The sequence below is a fragment of the Globicephala melas genome, chromosome 2, assembly GCF_963455315.2.
Source record: "Globicephala melas chromosome 2, mGloMel1.2, whole genome shotgun sequence".
Classification (NCBI taxonomy): Eukaryota; Metazoa; Chordata; class Mammalia; order Artiodactyla; family Delphinidae; genus Globicephala; species Globicephala melas.
The window spans coordinates 68,290,522-68,312,850 of NC_083315.2; the positions used below are offsets into that span (position 1 = coordinate 68,290,522).

General features: G+C 46.8%; 1 protein-coding gene across 1 annotated transcript in view; it reads right to left on the reverse strand.

The window, feature by feature from the left end:
* Positions 1–441: 441 nt before the first annotated feature.
* The window catches only part of SLC24A1 (solute carrier family 24 member 1), a 35,617-nt gene continuing 13,729 nt past the window's right edge, over positions 442–22,329 (reverse strand). Inside the window, exons 4-11 of the mRNA XM_060294107.1 lie at positions 13,269–13,377; positions 8,957–9,043; positions 7,783–7,874; positions 5,585–5,813; positions 5,085–5,419; positions 4,259–4,348; positions 2,996–3,162; positions 442–2,051 (exon numbers count right to left, since the gene is read on the reverse strand). Of these exons, the coding sequence (XP_060150090.1) occupies positions 1,802–2,051; positions 2,996–3,162; positions 4,259–4,348; positions 5,085–5,419; positions 5,585–5,813; positions 7,783–7,874; positions 8,957–9,043; positions 13,269–13,377 (1,359 nt within the window). The 3' untranslated portion in view covers positions 442–1,801. The remainder of the gene's footprint in view (positions 2,052–2,995; positions 3,163–4,258; positions 4,349–5,084; positions 5,420–5,584; positions 5,814–7,782; positions 7,875–8,956; positions 9,044–13,268; positions 13,378–22,329) is intronic.

Genomic DNA, 22,329 nt, shown 5'->3' on the forward strand with positions numbered 1-22,329 from the left:
ACTTTGAACACAGCCTTTCAACACCAAAATGTTTGGTTTTTTTCCCACATCACACTTGTCCTGCTATCTTCCAGTCTTCAGTGAATCCTCTCTCATGTTTCTAATTAAAGCGATATTTACCATCCTAAACTACATTCACCTCAGCTCCTTTTGCTTTGTAACCACCACAGTTTCATTTTTAATGTGCCCCTTAACCTGATGCCAGTAAAAGCAGCAAGCAGTGGTATTTAATATACAAGCACTTCAACTTCCACCTGAAATGTTTAACCACACAATTTTTAAAAACACAGGTGTCAGGTTTCCCTAGTGGCGCAGTGGTTAAGAATCCACCTGCCAATACAGGGCACATGGGTTCGAGCCCTGGTCTGGGAAGATCCAACATGCCGCGGAGCAACTAAGCCTGTGGGCCACAACTACTGAGCCTGCACTCTAGAGCCCACATTCCACAACTACTGAAGCCCACGCGCCTAGAGCCCGTGCTCCTCAACAAGAGAAGCCACCGCAATGAGACGCCCGCACACCGCAACAAAGAGTAGCTCCCACTCACCACAACTAGAGCAAGCCCGCATGCAGCAACGAAGACCTAACGCAGCCAAAATTAAATTAATTAAATAATTTTTTTAAAAACACACAGGTGTCCTTTACATCAGCTACCGTGGAAGTAGTAATACTCTTTTCCTTACCATCTTGTCATTGTTTAAGCATTTTTGGAATTTCTCCTTTGTAATCGCCTTAATATCCACTTGTAAGCCACACAAGAAATCAATCTTCTTGTTTTATAATCCTATCGAGGATGACATACAAAAATAGCATTGCCCCACTGGATCTCTTACTTTGTAAACCAGATTTGGCTCTACTGACTTTAGACTCTTTTTAAAAATTACTTTGTTTCTCACTCACTAGTGCAGCTGTCACTGTTGGGTGAGAATATGAGAGGGGAGGGGCACAGAGCCAGGACAGCTTTGTCAGAATGTCTAATCCCTCAAGGTGACCCACCTGATGGAGACAACACTAACTTGGATTTCCTAATAAATACATGTTTTTAAATAGCCCTCAGAGTAGTTCTCCTTCCCTAATACCCACATCTTCCAATTGAAGGGCAAATTATGAATTTTAATTTCTTGAGCTGCTTATTTTAATTTGACTTTTCAGAAATACGAGAGCATATGTAGTCCTCCTTTTTAAGCTATAAAATATTGGTACACATTTTACTGGACTACAGTGTGTAATGATAATTGATTCTTGTTATACTTTTTTTCCTATAGACTTTGCTCCTTTAAACTCACCAGTAACTGAACCTGTAATGAATACAAATCTGATAGAACCACATGTTTTGAACAGAAAAAGAGGAGACAGTAAACTGCAGCATGTGCTGGGGGCAGGGGCCAGGAGGGTGAGATGGAGACCACACCTGCATCTTTTGCATCAGCAGCCCTTCAGGAATAATCAGGGAACTGTGAACATGGGAGCTTATCTGATTGCTAAGGTACCTGTCCCAACCCTCACTCCCAAATATCTCATTTTAGAAAACCCTCTGACTTGGGTCCTTCTGCTGGCCTCCATGTGTTAGCTGTCTGCATCAGGGGTGGTAGGAGCTCCACCCCTCCAAAGAGTCCTTATCCACAATGAGCTGCAGGTGTTTTCCAAGGATAAACTTCAGTCCCGATCACATCCACATCAGAGGCTCCTGCCCACTCAGTTCACTCTCCTGGATCATGTTCATTCTTTAATGTAACAAGTGGTACAGTAACTTCTGGCATGGTTTTCTGATCCGTGTCCATTTTGAGCAACAGTGACTGACTTAGACAGACACAGGACAGGATATGATTCGATCTTCTAACATCACACTGATTATCAGGAATACAAAGTACAGGAGGAACATGGTAAAGCCCAGGATCTTGTTCATTCTCCATTTGCATAATGCAATTGAAGAGATCACAAACAGGAGCATGAGAAAAAGCAAAACAATGGCACAAAACAAGCCATTGCTACTGACAGGAACAGGCTGTAATCCATTGATAAAAGAGAAAAGCATCCAAGGAAGGGGCAGGCTGCAAGATGGAAGAAACAGTGTGAATATTCTTAATGTTTATAATCATGCCATATACTTAACAGTATTTTACAATTTACAAAGCACTCATTTTTACACAAACCTGTGAAACAGAGCAGAAAACATTCATTTCACAGGTGAGAAAACTAAGGTTCAGGGAATTATGTGCCCAAGTGCTCACAGCTGATAACTGGGAGAGGCTAAGATTAAAACAGGCTTTCTGGTTCTGAGTTTGTTTTCGTCATACTTCATGACTTCTGTATGACTAACCTAAATTGGTAGATGTGTGACTCTCTAAATCAGAATAAGGCCTAGCTCAGGATAACATTTCCTTACATTCGTTAGTGATCAGGGCTCTCCTATGCCTTCTTACCTGCCCCACCCTGCAAGCACACACATATACAAATTAAGGAAACCAAAGCCACCACCCACATCCAGAACATGATTGGGGAAAATGAAAATAGCGCGGACACTCTGCTCTGACAAGGTTGGGAGGAGCGGGGTAAGCAAACCCATACAGGAGTAAGCAGCATTTGTTTGTTTATACAAAATGCTTTTAGAACCTCTGAGCCAGCAGGAGTCCAAATGCAAAGAAGCAAGAATGTCAGGAAGTAAGACTGAGTCACTGCTTCTTCCAACCCCACCTCCTCCACCTTGGGGGTCAGTGAGCAGAGCGTTTGTATTTGGTAATGGAATTTAATGGACTTCATTTTTCAATTCATCTATAAATTCTAGTCAGTTACATTTCAGGCAGCATTTTAGTTCTGTTATCCTATCTGGCTGTGATGAATGAAGGGAGGATACTTTGTTGCCTGGCAGAAGCTAATAACATAAATGCCCTTTTATTCCATGTATAATGAATGGAGCAAAAAACCAGCAGACAGAGCCAACACAGTGTTTGCCAGTCATACATATCATGCCCTAGAAAGCAACTTTGCCACTCACCCCACGGTGATATCAAATATGTTACTGCCCACAGAGCTTGACACGGCCATGTCTCCCAGGCCTTTCCGAGCGACAATCACACTGGTGATGAGGTCAGGAATTGATGTGCCTGCTGCTAGGATTGTCAAGCCCATAATCTCTTCAGAAATCCCTATTGTTTCACCAACCTGGTAAATAGTAACAGTAATGAGAAACCAAGTGAAAAATCTGAGGCTCTTCAAAGCACCAACCACATACTACTTTGTGCAAAACCAACACCTTCCACAGAGTTCATGTTCCCTTGGCCTGAGTGAGGTAGGGTCACAGCAGAACTAACAGCTGGGGAGATGGGCCATGGAGAGAAAGAACAGGACCCCTGCTCAAGGCTTCAGGGAATGATGCTGCTCTTTTCTAAACTGGAGTAAAAGTCCACCTATGATACCACTTACTGTCATTCCAACTACAACACCTCTACCTTCCCAAAAGAACTGCTCCTCCAAAGGCCTCTTGGTGTCAAGTTTCCATTTCCAGAACCACGGACACCTGCTATGTGCCAGGAACTTTTTAGAGGCTGGAGGTAGAAGTATGAGCAGTACAACACTGACCCTACTCTCAGCTTGAAAGAGAAAAGCATGTAAATAATAATACAGGGACTTCCCTGCTGGTCCAGTGGTTAAGGATCCGCCTTCCAATGCAGGGGATGTGGGTTCAATCCCTGTCGGGGACCTAAGATCCCACTTGCCACGGGGCAACTAAGCCCCTGCGCCACAACTAGAGAGCCTGCGTGCCTCAACGAAAGATCCCACGTGCTGCAACTAAGACCATGCAGCCAAATAAATAAATATTTAAAATAATAATAATAATAATACAGCTCTGTGCTTAAGTGCAATATTCTAGGTAGAACAGCAAAACCATTAAGCACTCAGAAGACTGATTAAACGCCAGAAAGGAGGCAACACTGAGCTTGCTCTCACGAGTGTGTACGATGTCACCAGGTGGAGAGAAGTGTGGGATACAGAACAGAGGAAGCAGGGGATAATGCTAAGAAGGAATGGTCAACTAGATCAGGTTGTGAAGGGCCTTCTGTCACACTACAAGACAGAAGAGCCACACCTGAAAAGCACTACATTCCCTGGAATATAAAGTCTACTTTTTAGCCTTTACAATGTATAAACTACAAATTCACTTGGTCCTCGCTATTCCCTGGGTACCAGAAATTCACCCTGAAGGGAAAAAGTCCTTTTGACCTGCTAATGCAGGATATAGTTCCTGCCGCACACTCACCTGGTGAGCCCACCACACCATGAGGTATGAGAACATGGCTATCCACATGATGGATCCCAGGAAGGTGATAACAAAAAATTTCCTAGCCTCCTGTTTGAAAAGGAAGAGAAATAAGTTGCAGAGGCTAAAGGTCTCTGGCCCTTCTGAGGGAGCCCCAGTATCAGTGAAGATATCTGCTGGAGGAGTCATGGAGAGGATGTGGAGAAGTTTGAGCTTCCATCTCTGTCTCCAGTGAGGACCTTGAGAAGGATGGGGCTGGTGGCCCATAGGGGAGTCCACACAGGAGGGGGTTCAGCAGTTGCCAAACTGAAGAGAGCTACCTGCTTGCCCTGGAACCAGACCAATCTAGGTACCTGGTTTGGCTTCAGCAACCTCTCCCCACCCCACCCCTCTCTGGACCCAGAGACAGAATATGGTTCCCCTTTGGGTGGAGTATGTTAGTCAGACCTTTCCTTATAAACAGGAATACTGGGTAGAAACAGCACTTATCACCCTGGGGTTTCACAATATCCCTGTGCAATGTGGAGGGTGTGCAGTGGCATCATTCCCATATTAAAATCAAGAAACTGAGAATTCGAGGAGGGGTTAGTTCACGTTGCTTATAGTGATGGAAACAAGCACATTCTGAGGCCTCCCAAGCCCATCAGTGTGTTCCCTTAGGTGCATGGTCCCCACTAGAGCTGCAGATTCCATCCCAGATCCTCTCTGTAGTTGAGCCCTGTCAAGCTGGTTTGTCCTGTCCCTTCCGTCCTCTTGAGGGGGAGTGCCGAGAGACCCCACAGCCTCCCTGGGGACAGATAGCTTGGGGACAGCTGGGCAAACTCACCAGCCTCCGGACGTCGGGCACCGTCAGCCACAGTGGGAACACAATGGGCAGAAGAAAGAGGTAAATGGCTTGCTTCTGCCTGGTCTCAGGCCATTCCAGGGACAAAGGCTCCTCCTCCTCCTCCTCCTGCTCCTCCTCCTCCTCCTCCTCCTCTCCCTCCTCCTCCTCCTCCTCTTCGTCTTCACTCTCACCTCCATCACCTTCCTCTTCACCATCTATACCTTTCTCATCTTCTTTGGCTTCATCTTGATTTTCAGCGTTCAATTCCTGCTCTCCAGTTTCACCTTCATCACCTTTCATTTCACCATCTTCTCCTGCTTGGATTTCACCTTCACCTTCATCATCTTTCCTTTCTGCCTGGATGTCACCTTCATCACCTTTCATTTCACCATCTTCTCCTGCTTGGATTTCACCTTCACCTTCATCATCTCCTTTCCTTTCTGCCTGGAGGTCACCTTCATCACCTTTCATTTCACCATCTTCTCCTGCTTGGATTTCACCTTCACCTTCATCATCTCCTTTCCTTTCTGCCTGGATGTCACCTTCACTTTCATTCTCTCCTTTCCTTTCTGCCTGGATGTCACCTTCACTTTCATTCTCTCCTTTTTCTTCACCTTCACCTTCTGGTTGAGCTTCACCTCCACTTTGCTCTCCATTTTCACCTTCACCAGGAGTTTTAACGTCATTATCTGTCCTTTCACCTGTGCTCTCAGCTTCAGCCACATCTCCCTGCAATCCAAAGCCAACAGATTAATGGGAAATAACTGCCCTGCTTGTTTCTCCCCACAGTTTTTCCCCACATTTTTTGTTGTTCTCAGAATGTATCTAAAAGCTTGAGTATGAGGAAGAAACTAGTGCAATCATTCAGCGAAATTCCCTTCACAACACTCCTACCCAGTGGTGGTCTGGTCTTTATTTGATCATTTCTAGGGATGGAGAACTCACCACCTAAAGCAGCTTCTGTCATCTTGACAACTGTGATTGGTTTGAAGTCATATTTATACCAAGGTTCTACCTCCTGTGTATAGGTTTACTCTTGGGAGCCATACATAACACTCTTCCATGAGACAGCTCTCTTCCCTGGGTTAAAGATTCCCAGATCCTTCTATGGTTCCCCCATACTATGGCCTAAGGCCTCCTCTCCTTCTTGGTGAACTCATTCTAGTTAGCTTATATCCCATGAGGAGGCTTCTAAAACAACACAGAACACTTCACAGAGTCAAACAGGGTTATCACCCCCCTTATTTTAGATACTGTGCTTCCATTAATGTTGCCTAAAATGACATGGTATCTTTTGGTGGTTACATCACATTGCTGAATCCATTAAAACTCCTCAACTGCTCTATTACCTTATACGTGTAAAATGATGATGACGAGGAGGATACCTATTTTCTGAGGGTATTTATGTGCCAGGCATCATGCTAAGTGGTATAATAATAATCATAACAACTAGCACTTAGTATGTTTCATGAATCAATTAATTTATGATATAGGCAGAACTAAATCCATCTGATAGGTGAAGAAACTAGGGTACAGAGTAGTTAAATAACTTGCTTATGGTCCACACAGTTTGTAAGTGATGAAGCTGGGACTGGAATATGGACAGTCCAACTCTTGGCCTCTTAACCACCAAGCTACCCTGCTCTGCAAATGCCAGGGCCAAATGAGATCTTTGGTTCCCAAACCTGGTAGCCTGAGAGCTTATTAGAAATACAGATTTCCTTGCCCCCCCGAACCAACTGAAATATAATCTCTAGGACTGGAAGCCAGGAATCTCTTTTAATATGCTCACAAGTGCTTCTAATAAATGCATCTATAGACTGGTGTGTGGGAACCATGGACTGACTCCACTCACTCTGAAAGCCATTGATTCTGAGGGTCCTCAGATTAGGCTCCTAAATGACCTATAACAATGTGCTGGTCCAATCCCTTGACCAAATGACCTGGGCTGTGTGCTCATAGAGTACGTCATCCATAACAAATTTCATGACACTGCCAACCCCCAACACTGCCCAATGATTCTCAACTCTGCTGCACATTAAAATCACCTAGAGGATTTTAAAACATTCATGCCCAAGGACCCAACCCAGATATCCTGACTTAATTGGTTGAAAGTGGGCCCTGGGCAGTTTTTAAAGCTTCCCCAAATTATTCTAATATGCAACCAGGGTTCAGAGCACCCAATGAAGAAGTCAAATATTAATATCCATGAGGCCTGTGCTTTCAGTTGGAAATGAAGAGTGAGAAGACTTGAGTCTGAAATAATTTCTGCCCTCCCTTCCCCACCCTCATCAGGAGAGAAGGCTTCTTGGAGGAAACGACAAGTCATTTAAATTGATAGGTACAGGAGTGTCTGCCCAGCCTGCACCCTCTTCTCTGAAAACTGTCACTGCTAATAGCCCCTGACGGGTAGCTCCCTTCTCCCACACTGGAGTCAAAGCACGCCACCTCTCCCTGCCACAGCTGATTGGACATAGGTTGGCAACACATTCTCATACATATTATCTTACTCATACTAAGGTATTAGTGAATTAACTGGCCCCATGAGGTATTTGATCTTCAAAGAAAGGGCAATGCTTACACCAGAGGAATGAACCTCAAATAGCATTTCCAATCTTCAGGAAGGACTGATTTTTGATTGGCAAATCCTTCCCTGGGCCTCTCAAATTCCACCACCTGGGAAGAGGCTTGTGCCTACCTGACTGCCAGGATCTTCCTCCTGATCTCCCTTGACGTCTGGAGCAGGGGCTGGTGTGACCGTGACCTCAGGGAGCTTGGCTGGCTCCTCCTCTTTAAAGGATAAACATGGGATAGGTCAGAAGAGTGTGCCAGGTTCTGAGGGCAGCTGGCAGAGACTGGTGTGAGTGGTTACAGGGCTACTGGACTTTTCCACTTCAGGGTCACAGAAGGTTTGGGGAATTTCTTGTTAACAGGAAAAGGAAAATGATGTGATGTGAATTGTTACTGTCCTGTCCACAGAGATGTCTGCAGATGACAGGAAAGCTCGGAAGTGGCTCTCCTTGCTCTCCCTGTATTCAGACATTTCCATCCTGGCAATGTAGCCAAGGATACTGTGAACAGCTTAAAAGAGAGGGCAAAGCCCCAGCTCTCAGCACCTGACCCTTCCCCCTACCAACTGCATGAGAGGAGCCTGATGATTTCAAAGGCAGCAGCTAGGGAGTCTTGGAATAGGACTGCAGGAGAGGGAGAACTGGAAAGTCTGGAGGTCTAGGTTTAGGTACAGGCTTTCTCACTTCTTGGCTATATATCTTTGGGCAAGTCACTTGACCTCTCTGAGCCTCAGTTTCCTTGTCTATAGAATGAGAACAATGACTGCTGCTCTACCTCCCTCCCTCCGAAGCTGCTGGGTGGATCAGGCAGGCCTGGTGTGCTGTGCAGAGCCCACTGGGCAGTAGCTGTCTCACTACCGTGTCCCAGCTGCCACACGGATGCTGGATGTTTTCATCACCAGACCCCCGATGGCCCTCCCTCACTGGGGTTACTGGTCTCAGACCAATTCCCTAGCAGCACTGTGTAGAAGTGACAGGAAGAAGAAATAGAGTCCAATAGAATCTCATTTGGGACAAAATTTAGCAAAAAAGAAATAGAAGTTCAATAACCCCTGCCAGGCCTTGCCTACCCCATGTGAGGAGAGTATGGAGGGAGCTGTACAGGGCCACCCCCGGGCCTGCAGCCACGCCAGAAGGGGAGCACCCTGGAAGGAGGAGGCCGGAGTGCAGCAGGGAGGAGGGGAGCACCAGCTCATCACTCCAGCTGACTGGCTCAGAGAGACCAGGAGGCCGCCCAGTCCCTGGCTGACAGGAGGGAGGAAGGTGGCAGGAGAAAACCCACTGGTCTCACCATCCTCTCACCTTCTGGTTTGCTCTCTGCTTTGGCCTGAGGCTTGGCTTTGGCCTCCTGATTCAAGCTCTCCTCCTCCTTGTCCTTGGAGGGCCGGGCTGTGAATGAGAAAGGAAACACATCTTATCCAAGACCACAGTATCCCTGCTACACCATTCAGTTAGGTTGGTCAGCTGACAGAGCAGCTGAAGTAGGTGGAAAGAGGCTGGCCTGGAAGTTGCAACATCTGGACTCTGGTCCTCCTAGGCTTGTTCATGGTGCCCAATTCCCAAACTTCTGCCTTAAATTCCCTACATTGTCACTAACTGGCTATGACCTTAGGTTGGCCACTTAGGCTAGTCACTTCCCCTCTCTAGGCCTACTTCCGATAAAATGACATGGTTTACTTTATTTGGGGGCAACAAATAGGATTTATTTCCTTTATGAACTCAAGTGACGGCTGCTTGAGTGCTGAATTGAGAATTCTGGTCCAAGCTTGGTAGGAGAGTACCATGATTCATTGGTGATATCTGCAATGGGCAGGGAATGAAGAAATAATGGCAGGGAGATATTTTTGCCATCTTTGGACTAGGTTGTCTGTAAGGTCCTTTGCAGCTTAATTTCTATGAATTTACTAGAAGCTTTGCTATGGCTCCAGGGGAACTACTGGTGGCCATGTTCATGAGCCTCCCCTCTCCAGTGGGAAAGGGGAAATAGCTGCTCACCAAGTTCCCTGCCACTCTCCTTTGGACTCCAGACACCTGCAGCCCAAGCAGAGTCTCCTTCCAGATCCCTGTATACACTCTGTGCCTTGCTGGCAGTCCACAGAGCATCGTGCACAGAATAGTGCTGCCCTGATTTCCAGAAAAGAGAAATGGGGAAGTCAACTCTCTTTCAATATGACTATGTTCCAGGCAACAAGCAAAGTGCTGTACATGTGTAATTTCAAGCTGAGAGGCACAGAGATTGAAGTGCAGGAGCTCACGAGCGTCCTCCTCACAGCTGTGCAGTCCGTAAGGGTAAGAGCAAAGTGGAGCCATGGGGTCTATTCTGGGTTCCAGGCTGGCTCTGCCCTGTGAGTGCTGGGTGACCTTGGGAAGCCTATGTACCCTCTCTACGCCTCAGTGTCCCCTCTCTAAAAAGGCAGTAATATGATAGAGCACTGATGTGGGAGTCCATGAGACAAAATAAATAAATACTTTAACTGCTGCAATTAAATATTGCTAAGTTAGCATGGATTCTGGAGCTAGATGCCTCGGTTTGAATCCTAGTTCTGCCACTTGCTAGCTTTGGATCCAGCTGGGTGACCCTCTGTACCTCAGATTCTTCACCTACAAAATCTTACGGAGTGACTTCCCTGGTGGCACAGTGGTTAAGAATCTGCCTGCCAATGCAGGGGACACGGGTTCGAGCCCTGGTCCGGGAAGATCCCACATGCCGCGGAGCAACTAAGCCCATGTGCCACAACTACTGAGGCTGCGCTCTAGAACCCGTGAGCCACAACTACCGAGCCCGTGTGCTGCAACTACTGAAGCCCACATGCCTAGAGCCCGTGCTCCGCAACAAGAGAAGCCACCGCAATGAGAAGCCCGCGCACCACAATGAAGAGTAGCCCCCGCTCACCGCAACTAGAGAAAGCCCACGCGTAGCAAGGAAGACCCAATGCAGCCCCCCCAAAAAAAAAAAAATCTTACAGAGTTGTTGAAGGAATAAATGAATTTATATATGAATGTGCTTAAGCCAGTGCCTGGCACCTAGAAAATACTACATAAGTTTTAGCTATGACGACAATGATGAGTTGACGATAGTAGTTGAGAGCAGCTGTTCTACCCAGGAAGCAACTCTGCACTGCTGAGGCCCAGCATTCCAGAGGGTTTGAGTTAGAAGGGACCCTGAAGATCCCCTAGTCCATAATACAGACAAACTGTGAAGGTTTGGGAATCAAACTCTGCCTGGGTCCAGGATGGGCAGGACACAAAAGCAGGTCTGGAGTTTCCTTCTCTCAACCTGTCTCCTAAACAATCAGGCTGGTTGAGCTGCAGCTGCCTCTGGCAACAGGCTCCATCCTGCAGAGCCATCACTCTGGCAAGTGTGGTCCCTCGAAGTGTCCTGGTGGGCCTGCTCAGCGGGTCCCATCAGAACTGAGATGTCAGGTGGTGGGCACTCCACTGCCTACCTCATGCAGACTGCTCCAGTGCCCCCTTGGCACTGATCAAGCACTGCAGTCTTCTGTTGAACAACGCATAGCTTTTTGAAGGGCTCCCCTGGTTCCGGTCCTGGTGCTGAGAATACCTGCTGACTGTTGGCTGGAGGAGCTGGCAAGAAAACCAAGTTCCCCTCTTTCCTTCTCCTTCCTCATCACACGCCCTAACCTCTCATTTCCCATGCCACCGAGGAAAGCAGGTCCGCTGAAGGGCCTCTCTCTGTTTGTTTCTATCTCTGTCTCTTTCTTTGTCTCTCTCATATACACACGCACATGTGTGAGTGAAATCACCAGAAGAAGCATGGGATTCTGGAGAGGTAAAGCCCCTACCCAGGGTAAGAGTTCAGACCATGGATCAGCTCTGTGGAGAGAGTTCATTGCTTGGAAAGGGTGGAAACATCTGGATAGCCATCTGGAAAGAGCATACGGAAACACAAACATGTATCTGCAAAGTGTTGGGAACAAAGGCCTTCATCCCAGCCCTGCCTGATCCCAGCCCTTCCTGGATGGAATCTCAGGGTGCAGGATCAGGGCCAGCTTCTCTGAGCGGGACTGCATCCCAGGCACATAAGCAATCATTCCCTGGGAGAGCCATTCCATACCCATCGCACACCCACACAGGGTACCAAGCGTGCTTGTCTTCCTGGGGATAATTGCCACTGGCTCCCCCAGCGCTTGTTTCCTCACATGGCCTCTCAACTCTCAGCGCGGCCGGATCATCTCCTTAGTATCAATCTCCTCTGACCTCAGCCTGGCCTGGACATGGCCTGGACATCACATAATCCTGTTAGGACAAGCCAGCAGATGGCTGCTGCTCATGAAAGTGGCCCAGGCAGGGGGCCCTGCAGTCCCATCCAGGAGAAGGTCTTTATCTTTAAGACTTTGCTGAGTCAGTGATTCCACGAGGAGGGCCAGGCCTAACCCAGGGATACAGCTTCCTTCACTGTGCCCAGGCCAGATACGCCCCCAGCACTGATCACCCACAGGCTGTCCAGTGCTGCAGACTCCACTCTTGAAACCCCAGGGGTACTGTTTTTCTGGAGCTGACAGGGGGGTGGCCTCTCCCAATGTCTGCGGAAGCTCCTCGTGAGGATTTTCTAGGGAAGGTTTGATCACCTCGTCTTTGACCATATGCTTGTTTTAAACAACCAACAACCCAGTATCATATGTGAAGAAGATGCTTCAGGGCCTGAGAAATTCTGAGGTCCCTAAAATTTGTCCCTGGGGCTCACGGATCAGTCTCTGGTGTCATATTCGGCTCAGTCCTCAGCCTCCTGCCCAGCTGCACTCCAACTCCCTGGCTTCCGCCCAAAGGCCAACCTTTCCTTGATGGGCCTCATGCTGGCACTCCAGTTCTGCAGCAGTGTCCCAGAGACAGAGGTGCCCAAGGAGAAGAGAAGCATACCTGAGGATGCCCTTTAGGGGCCTGCGAAGCCTGTTGGAGGTAGCTCTCTGGGGAAGCGGGGCAGAAGGCAGGTCTCCGTAAAGTGGGTGGTGAGGATCTCAGCTGCCTCCATCATTTGTCAACTTGGGCATCAGCTCCCACTACACTTTGGACCCTCACCACTCCCAGAAGTGGTCCTGGTGGCCCCCAGGGTGTCCTTTGGGATACCTGGCTTGGGGAGGGGTCAGCAGGCTTCCTAGGACTCTGGAGCTGAATACAGAGCAAAGGGAGGCACCATCCAGAGCTTCCAGCTGTGGGGCCCCGCAGGTGATGCCCCCAGAAGCAGCCCTGGCCACACTATCTTGCTGGAGACTCTGTGGGACACTGGGGCTGACTCATGGGGGTGGGCTCTGCAGGAAAGTCATGGAGGGCAGCCCCAACATAGACCAGTGCACGGCACATGACACTCATGGCCTCACTCACGGCAGATGAACCCTTTCATTTTACAGGAGGGACACGGAGACAGGGAGGTAGTGGGATGTGGATACCTAAGGACCTTAGCTCCTCCGTGCCCTCTCCTGGTGGGTCTTCCCAGACTGCCTGCCTCTACCACCTTCTCTCTTCTACTAACTCTCTTCCCACTCCCACCCTCACTCCACCTGCTGCCTCTCAGTTTTGCAAGTCCCAGTTCTTGTTCAGCTGCAGGAGGGAAGGAGTGGACAGGGAGACCACGCAGGTCTGGGCAGACCTTGCTTACCTTCCCCCAGAGTGTCCAGGCTGCGGAAAATGAGCTGGTAGATGGTGCTGCGGATGGTGCTGTTGTGCAGAGAGGCCAAGCTGCTCCCTTGGGTCAGCATGGACGCGAGCTAAGCAGGAGAGAGCGGCACAGGCCTCAGTGGGCCTCTGCCCGAGCCGGGGGAGGAGCCACACGGGGGCCTCACTAACCCTCCTCCCTCCTATAAAGATCAGGCCAGAAGCACAGGAGCCTTATCCTGGCACCCCGTCTTCCTTCACCTCAACAGGACAGTTACAGTGCTTTCTTTCTCAGCCTCCCCTCAACTCTTCCATGACTGGCTAATTCTACATACCAAGTCATTCCCCAAGCTCTTTGACAGGGAGCAGACAACGTGTATTAAAGACACCACATTACCGAGGGTTTGTCCATCCCTGCAAGTACATCCTCAAAGAAACACTCTCACCCATACACCTCACAGACAGCCCCACGGTGCATGGGCACAGCCCCTTACAGTCCACAAAGAGCATCATGGTGCTTTATCTCTGCCCCACCCCCAGACATAAGCAAGGCTTTGATCCCCACCTACAGAAAAAGAAATGAAAACTCAACAAGGCTGGGTGGCTTATCCAAGGTCATAAATGAAGGAGTCAAGACTAGCACCCAGGTCTTCTGATTCCAGCCCTTTCTTTTCTACCCACATGCTCAAGAGACCTTCACGGGCACACACATACACACATCTGTATGTGCAGACACACGGATGTGACACACATTCATTCACAGTGCTAAAAAAGAGACAACAGGTCCAAAATGGAGTCACTTGTACTCTGCCCACATCACCAAACCGAAACATAAAATACCTAACTGCAGTTTCAGCCCCTCCCGGGAACAGACTCTTAACCAGTCAGTTTGGAATTAACTGGTTAGCACACTAGTGAGGTAATCTACCCGACAGACCCCTGCTGTCCCCCAAAGGAAGGTGACCTTGCCTGAAACAACCTGGAACTCCTTTCTATTTGCTGATGGGATGCTGGCCAATTCATGAATTGTTGAATAAAGCTGATTTGATTTTTAAACTTAGCTGAATTTTTTTTTTTTTTAATTACGATAGCGACACACATAGAAACATCATCTGACTTAACAAGGGAACATCCAAAGTCAGACAAACTGCTTGCTTGGTCCCTCCCTCCCTACCAACCAACCCTCTGGATCTGAACTCTTCTGCCATCTAGTGGCTATGGTAACACAATACTTCACAACAGGGCTACAGATTTTCATAGGATGTGGGAGGTTTCATGCAGACCCTGGCCTCTTCTCTCTAAGGTCCCCACTTCTTCCCAAATGCCCACAGGGCAAAGACAGCTAAGACACAGTTTTTCAGAAATCTCAGATCCCCCCGCCCCACCCCTCGTATGTTTCTCTTAGTTCTGGGGCATTCCAAAGCCGCAGGTAATTAGGCTTTTAGATCAATCATAGAGTGTTGGGTCTACAAAATGAGACTTGAGTTCATCTAGCCCAGTCATTCTACTGATGCAGAATCTGAGGACCAAGCTCACACAGGCAGTGAGCAGTGACATTCTGGACTTAGCTCCCAAGCTAGCACCTCCTCCAAGGCCACCTGGAGGTGACAGTCCCTCTGGCTCCTTCCCTGGCTCACCCTGGCAGCGTTCCCAGGAGCTTCCCAGGTCTGAGCCCAGCCCAGTATCCCCAGAATCAGGGCCACAGCGCCCTGGGTCTGTGGTTGTCCTCTGAAACCCTGCAGTATCCCCACTGGGCAGACTCCACACAGCACCCACCTTCAGCTTCTTGTTATCCTACTGCTCATCCACCACAACTGTCCCACCGCCCAGCTGCAAATAGGGACAGGAATCACAAGATGTTCAGAGAGACCCTCACCCTTCCTCCCTACTTCCCTCTCTATCCAGGCAGCCCTCATGTGGGAACACAGAAACACACCCAGAGATAATCTGGCCTCAGAAAATGTTTTAACATGTCCACCACCCCCAGCCTGGCCTTCCACAGTCTGGCTTCAGCCTGCATACAGTATTCCCAGTCAAATGTGTCCACTCACTGAGGTCCAGTAACACCAGCTACAGCTGTCTTTCAGTCTCTCAAATGCACCATCCTCTTTACCCACCTCGAAACCCTCAGCACACGATCCCTCCTCCTCTGTTTGGAACCCTCTTTCCTCCACTCCCCACGTTTCAGGTCTCCACTTACATGTCACCTTCCTCTGGGAAGCTAAGGTGCCCAGCTAATTCTCTCTTATTGACTCCTTTTCCTTCATAGCACTTTCCCCAATCTATTTGTATGTTATTTGTATGTTGGCAAACCCAAGTAAATTGACTGTCCCACTAGCATCTTGAAGGCAGACTATTTCATCCATGACACATGCTTGTATGTAAAGCATGAGAACACTGCCTGGCACTTAGCAAGGGTTCAGAAAACATTGGTTGAATGAATGAATGAATGAACAGTCTCCTGCATATACCTAACCAATTCCAATTCCTAGTCCCTTGTTCATGCCTTTGCCCTCTGCCTAAAATGCCTTCTCCATTCCTCTATGCCTAACAATTTTTCAGAAAAATCAGGGTGAATTCTTACATAAAGCTTTCCCAAATGGCCCCTTTCACCCCCACCCCAGCCCTCACTCCAGCTCTCGACAATACCTCTCTCCTCAAAAGCTGTATAACAACAGTGGACACATTTTGTGATACCAAAAATCTGGCTCTATAATCGAATAAGTGCTTGCTAGTGTCCTGGGGAAGCTGTAGGGCAGCCAGCTGGTGAAGGGGACAGACCTAGAAGACCCGAGATGAAGAATCATTACGCCCACAGTATTTACTCTCTGAACCACTAGCTTGCCACTTTGCATTTACTATCTCGTAACACCATCCGAACTTCTAAAGAAATCATCGTTGTTCACACATGTTAGTTGTCTACCCAGCTAGACTTCATGTCTTTTTGAACTACGATATAGTTATCTCTGTTCCCCTAACCTGTGGCATAGTGTCTTGTACACAGCAGATGCTCGGTTAAGGAGAGCTCAACGAGTAGATACGCCAAGTGACCTCTAGCGCCATCTTCAGGCAGCAGAGTCACCAATGGCTGCCCCCAGTAATTGTCTTCACCTTCCACTGCCTCGCCCACCTCACCAACCTCCACGGCCAGAAGTAGAACTGGACTTGCTACACTCCCATCTCTGCCTGATCAGAAAATACAGAGAATACTGCCTGATTCAGGGCCACCCACCCATCCATCCGCCCAATTTGTTCACTCATTCAGTTCTTAATTTCTGAGTACCTGCTGTTTACCGGGCACTGTGCTAGTGCTGTAGGGATACAAAGATGTTTAGGGCATGGATTCTACTTACAGAAAGGAATTGAGACCAATGATAACATGAACACATGACAAAGCAGAATGTGCCTGAAGAAATGAGAGGCACAGATTAAGGTGCTGTGCTGGGATGGACACGGAAGCCTTCTGAAAGTAGGTGAAGTTTGGATAATCTTTGAAGGATGGGAGAGGTTTGAATGCTTGGATACACATTGTTGAATGAATGAACAAATGGACGAACATACAAATGAATGAACCAAAGCAGAAATAACCAATCTGAATATGAAGGGGGCACTGTGGATTTTCTGAACAAATCCCCTCTTTCACAATTCTGGGATATTGGAGGCTACAGCACCAAACCCCACTGGCCCAGCCACCTCACTATTTATCACATCCAACTCTTACCCAATGAGTTCTTAGAAATACGAAAGGCCAGGCTACCCTTTGGGATGGCTGGTTCTGTCCACAAAAGGGCAGGAGAGACTGACTTTTGCCCCACGAAGCACATGCCTAATGATTTCTCTTCCATTCAGATTTATTTAAGTCAAAGTACTTCTCTACGGGTTCACTGTTCATTGCACATATCAACATCTTCTACCCTCAGTATGCGCTTCTAACTTTCTGAAGCCCTTCACATGCATTTTCTCATTCCATATTATTAATTCTATGAAACAGACAAGGCTAGTATTATTATTGCTATTTTGGCAGATGACAAAACTGAGATGCAGAAAAGATTCTGTGACTTGCCCACACTCACAACAATAGTGAAAGAACCCCCGACCTCCTAATCTCTATTCAGAGGATTGTTTTTGTTGTTTTTACTAAATCACATTTTTTTCCCAAGCATAAATAAGGAAATGAAGTCAAATTTATATTTCCTAGTGGCTCTGTTTCATATTATTGACATTTCAGGTAAATGGATACAAATGTTTGTCTCCATTTGAGTGTGACTGATGGGTCCATATATGGGTAGCGGTACCAGCAAGTAGGTGCTTTCAGAGTATGCCCTTATTACAAACACATTCCCACATCCACCTCTCACACTACACCAATCATCCTCCTTTTTCTTCAGCCCCATCATCCCCACCTTCTCCCTCTCCTCATGAAAATTAACCAGAGGGCTGAGGAAACCAAAGAAGATGTCTTCATGCCAGCCAAACCCCCAACACCTGTGATGCATCTTGATGAGGATGAGCAACAGGATCCCTTGCAGCCAGCCGTTCACGGGAACCTGTGCTGGTGAACAAGGCGACCCTTCGGGGGCTTGTCCTCCTGACCTCCAATTCCTATCTCCCACTGATGTAGCAGTTAATCATTGACCTCTCCCTTTCTAGACCACCCATGACACAGTTCCTGAACTGCACATTCTGGTCTGTGTGTTTTTTGAAACATTCATTCAACAAATATTTACTGAATGCCTGGTTGAGTTCTACCTTCATTGAATACAGTCTAGCACCCTGATCCACTCACCTGTCTAGGCTGGAAACCCAAAAGTCTGCCCAAATTCCTCCTCGCTTCCTCACAGCTCATCTACAACCAACTGTCAGATCTAGTTCCTGAAAGTCCTCAAATTCGGCCTCATGTCTCTATTCTGCCTACAATGCTGCAACAGCCTCCTGACTCCTGGACTGCTCCTCTTCTGGTTCCTCATTCACTCTTTAGCCAGAGTGATTTTCTGAGCAAAGCACACCATGTCCCTCCCCTGTACCCTGGGGGCTCAGTGTCCTCAGGAGGGAGTCCACACTCCTTAGCTGAGCATATTCCACCCTCCTGCTTACCTCCAGTTCAGTGCTGTCCAATAGCAATAGAACGCAAGCCACACATGTAATTTTAATTTTTTTAGTAGCCACATTTTTAAACAGTAAAAGAAACAGGTGAAATTAATTTTAATAATGTACTTTATTTAACCCAATATATCAGAATTATAATTCAACATGTAATTAATATAAAAATATCAATGAGCTATTTTACCTTTTTTCTCATACTAATATACCCAATGTATATTTCATACTTACAGCACATCTCAATTCAGACTAGTCCCATTTCAAGATCTCAGTAGCTACATGTAGCTAGTGGCTCCCATACTGGACAGTGCAGCTATAGTCTCATCACCCTCTCTCATTCCCCTGGCCTTTATACATGCCTAGGAGACTCCTATCCCTTCTTCAGTCAGCCAACCCCTGCTTGTCCTTCAAGATTCAGCTAAGAATCACCTCCCTTAGGAAGCCTTCCCTGACTTTTGTTGAGATGTCCACTCTCGGCAGTGCTAAATCCCTCAGCACTTACCTACATCATTACACATGATATGGTAAATATTACTTTTATTTTTCTGTCTTCCCCACTAAGGGGGATTTACCACAGAGCTGATGAAGCTTAAACTTCAGGGCCCATCTCTCCCCTCACAAACACTTTCTGAGGCCTCATAATTAATTTTGTAGCAATAGTTTTATATTCCTTTTCTTAAAGAGTGTCAGACCCCACAAAACCTGGATCAACTCCTGCTCCTCTGCTAGGTTGAGCCCCTTGAGTGCTGCCTTATTTCTCACTGTATCCCCAGACCCTACACAGGTTTCATACAAAGAGATTCCACAAATGTTTGCCAAATGAATGAACATCAGAGTTCTTTGGGGCTTAATCCTAATCTCTCTCTCTCTTTCAAAGTAGCATCAGCTGGTCCTTGATTTTAATAACCATACATTTGTTGGCGATTCACAAATCTCTATTTCCAGCCCTGACCTTGTTCATAAGCTTTAAGCCCATTTGTGCAACTGTCTCATAGACATATCCACTTGGAGGTGACATAAACACTCAAACTCACCATTCCAGAGCGGGAACTTTTGAGTCTTCCTAAACCTGTTCTTCCTGTAGTCTTCCTTTTCTCACTAGGTGGCGCCACCATCCACCCTGCTGCTCAAGCGAAAAACCTTGACTTCCACTCACCCTCCACATCCACACCATCACCAAATCCAGACGATTCTGTCTTCAAAATATCTCTCAAAGATACACACACACACACACACACACACACACACACACACACGCTGGATGCCCACAACAGCCTCCTAACTGGACTCCCTACTTCCACCCTTGCACACCTACCATTCATTTTGTACATAGCAGTTAGGGAGTGACCTTTTAACTATGACTCCTCATTACATCATTTCCCATTGAACTTCAAATAAAATCCAAACTCCGTATCTAATCCACAAGGCCCTGATGAAGCAGCTCTCATCCCCGTCTCTAGTGTTATCCTGTACCACTCTCCCCTTACTCACTATACTGGCCTCCAGTTCTTTCTTCTAGTGCACCAAGGTCTTTCCCTGCTCTGAGCCTTTGCAAATGCTGTTTCCTCTTCTTCCCCTGTGGAGCATGGGGAAGAATTCCAGAAGAATTCTCATGGAACTCTACTTGGACTGTCTACTTGAACTTCTCCTCCTCCAGGAGGACTTCCCTGCTCTTCCTCGCTAAAGGGGGCCCACTACCTACAGTCACTCTCCATCCCATATACTATTTCCTTCACAGCACTTTTCATACTCAGAAATATGTTATTTTACTTGTTTATCATCCATATGCCCACTCCCCCACACTAAAACATTTTCTGTTAGTTTTATATTTCCAATTTATTCAGGTAGCAGAGCATCTAGAAATCATGCTGTTATTTGCAGAACACCATGAATATCTAATTTCATATTTAATCTCATCACATACACTAGGAAAAAAGATTACTCTGTTGTATGAGTAACAGAATACGTAAAATCTCTTAGAAGCATACACACATCCATGGAAACAACACGCTATTCTGCCAGGCATGACCAGATGTTTGAGTTTTTCTGTTAATATTTGTTTGTTTCTTATGCATTCATTTTGTCATCTGCTAGCACCCACAAGCAGATGAATGCTGAAAGCTTAAGAAAATTTTATGAAGAAAAGAAGCCTTTACACTGAGAATTTGATTCTTACCATATTTTCCTGACAACTGGAGGGAAGCTGACTATTATTTAAGAAGTTAGGTAATTCCCTGGACTCCACACTCTCACTGCCGAGGACCCAAGTTGATCCCTGGTCAGGGAACTAAGATCCCACAAGCTGCGTGGTACGGCAAAAAAAAAAAAAAAAAAAAATTAAAGGAGGGAACCCCTCAGCCTAGCTAGGATGAGTTCTTTGGGAGCAAAGTGGATTCCCTGCAGGCTAGTAAGGTCAGGCCCACAGAGGCAGGAAGGGCCCTGGTGGCTGCTTCCTGTCCAGCACCCCTGTCTCCACAGCAGACAGCTGGTTGTCTAGCAGTACAGGTCACTGGAGTAAATGTTAACCCTGACAGGAAAGGGATGACTGGTTCCTAAGGAGGCACCAGGTTTGTCTGCTTGGGGTTTCTGCTGGTTGGTTTAAGAAAAAACCCTGCCAAGAAGAAAATAGCCTGCAATGCACTTAAGAAAGAGTGGCAGACTTCCTCCTGGAGTTTCACATTCTGAAGTATTCCTGGGGGCTGAATGTGGATATGGGGTTTCCAAAGGAGCCCGGACCAGTCTCATTCCCCACCTTGCATCCCTTTTCACCACTGGTGCCCCACAGGGCTGTCTTGCCAATCAGCATCTCATGCAGATGGCCAGTTATTTCTAGCTAAGCTTGTAGCTCTCTCTATAAAGAAGGTCCCATCATCCTTCAAATACAAATAAGGCTTTTTGGCCAGGCTAGAGCCTCAACTTTGGCTTTCTGCAACTATGCATGGTCAAGGAAGGTCAAATATTTATCATTTGGGGCCAGAATAACACCGAAAGCTTTAAAACCAGGTAAAAAAAGTTTCAGAGCAAGCTAAGTTAGACTGTGTCGATAGCTATGCAAACACTTACCATTTCTGGGCTTCCCTGGTGGCACAGTGGTTAAGAATCCACCTGCCAATGCAGGGGACATGGGTTCAAGCCCCAGTCTGGGAAGATCCCATATGCTGCAGAACAACTAAGCCCGTGCACCACAACTACTGAGCCTGCGCTCTAGAGCCCATGAGCCACAACTACTGAAGCCCACGTGCCTAGAGCCTGTGCCTAGAGAAGCCACCACAATGAGAAGCCCGTGCACGGCAACGAAGAGTAGCTCCCGCTAGCCACAACTAGAGAAAGCCCGCACGCAGCAACGAAGACCCAATGCAGCCAAAAATAAATAAATTAAATAAGTAAATTAAAAATAAATTAATTAATATATCTCAAAAAAAAATTTACCATTTCTTCATTGGGTTCATAAAAGGCATCCTCAAACCAATACATGTCAGTTTGACAATGTTGTCTGAAATATTTTTAGCTTTGAATTTTTTTTTCCAGCCAGTGTGAAAAGAAAGACTCTAAAATAGTTACTATGTGTCTATGTTCAATGATACATTTATTTTTTCTGAAAATACTCAAGTAAATTCTGATTAGAATCATTCACAAAAAAAACTTTATCCTGGTTCTAGATTACCAGAGCAGAATAAAAAGTAAAGTGAAAGGTCCTCCAGCTGAGAAACTCCACAGATAATCAATTGGGTGAATATCTGATAAGAAAATGAATCGTTCTCTGCTGATCTTACATCTCCAAATTGTTCAGGTAGGAGAACACCTGCGATTATGTTGCTTAGTAAAACACCACAGGGGTATTCCTATTCGTTTACTTATTGTCTGTGGCTGCTGTCAAGCTAACAACAACAGAGTTGAGTAGTTGGATAGAGACTATATGGCCTACAGAGCCTAAAATATTTACTGTCTGGCCCTTTACAGTAAAA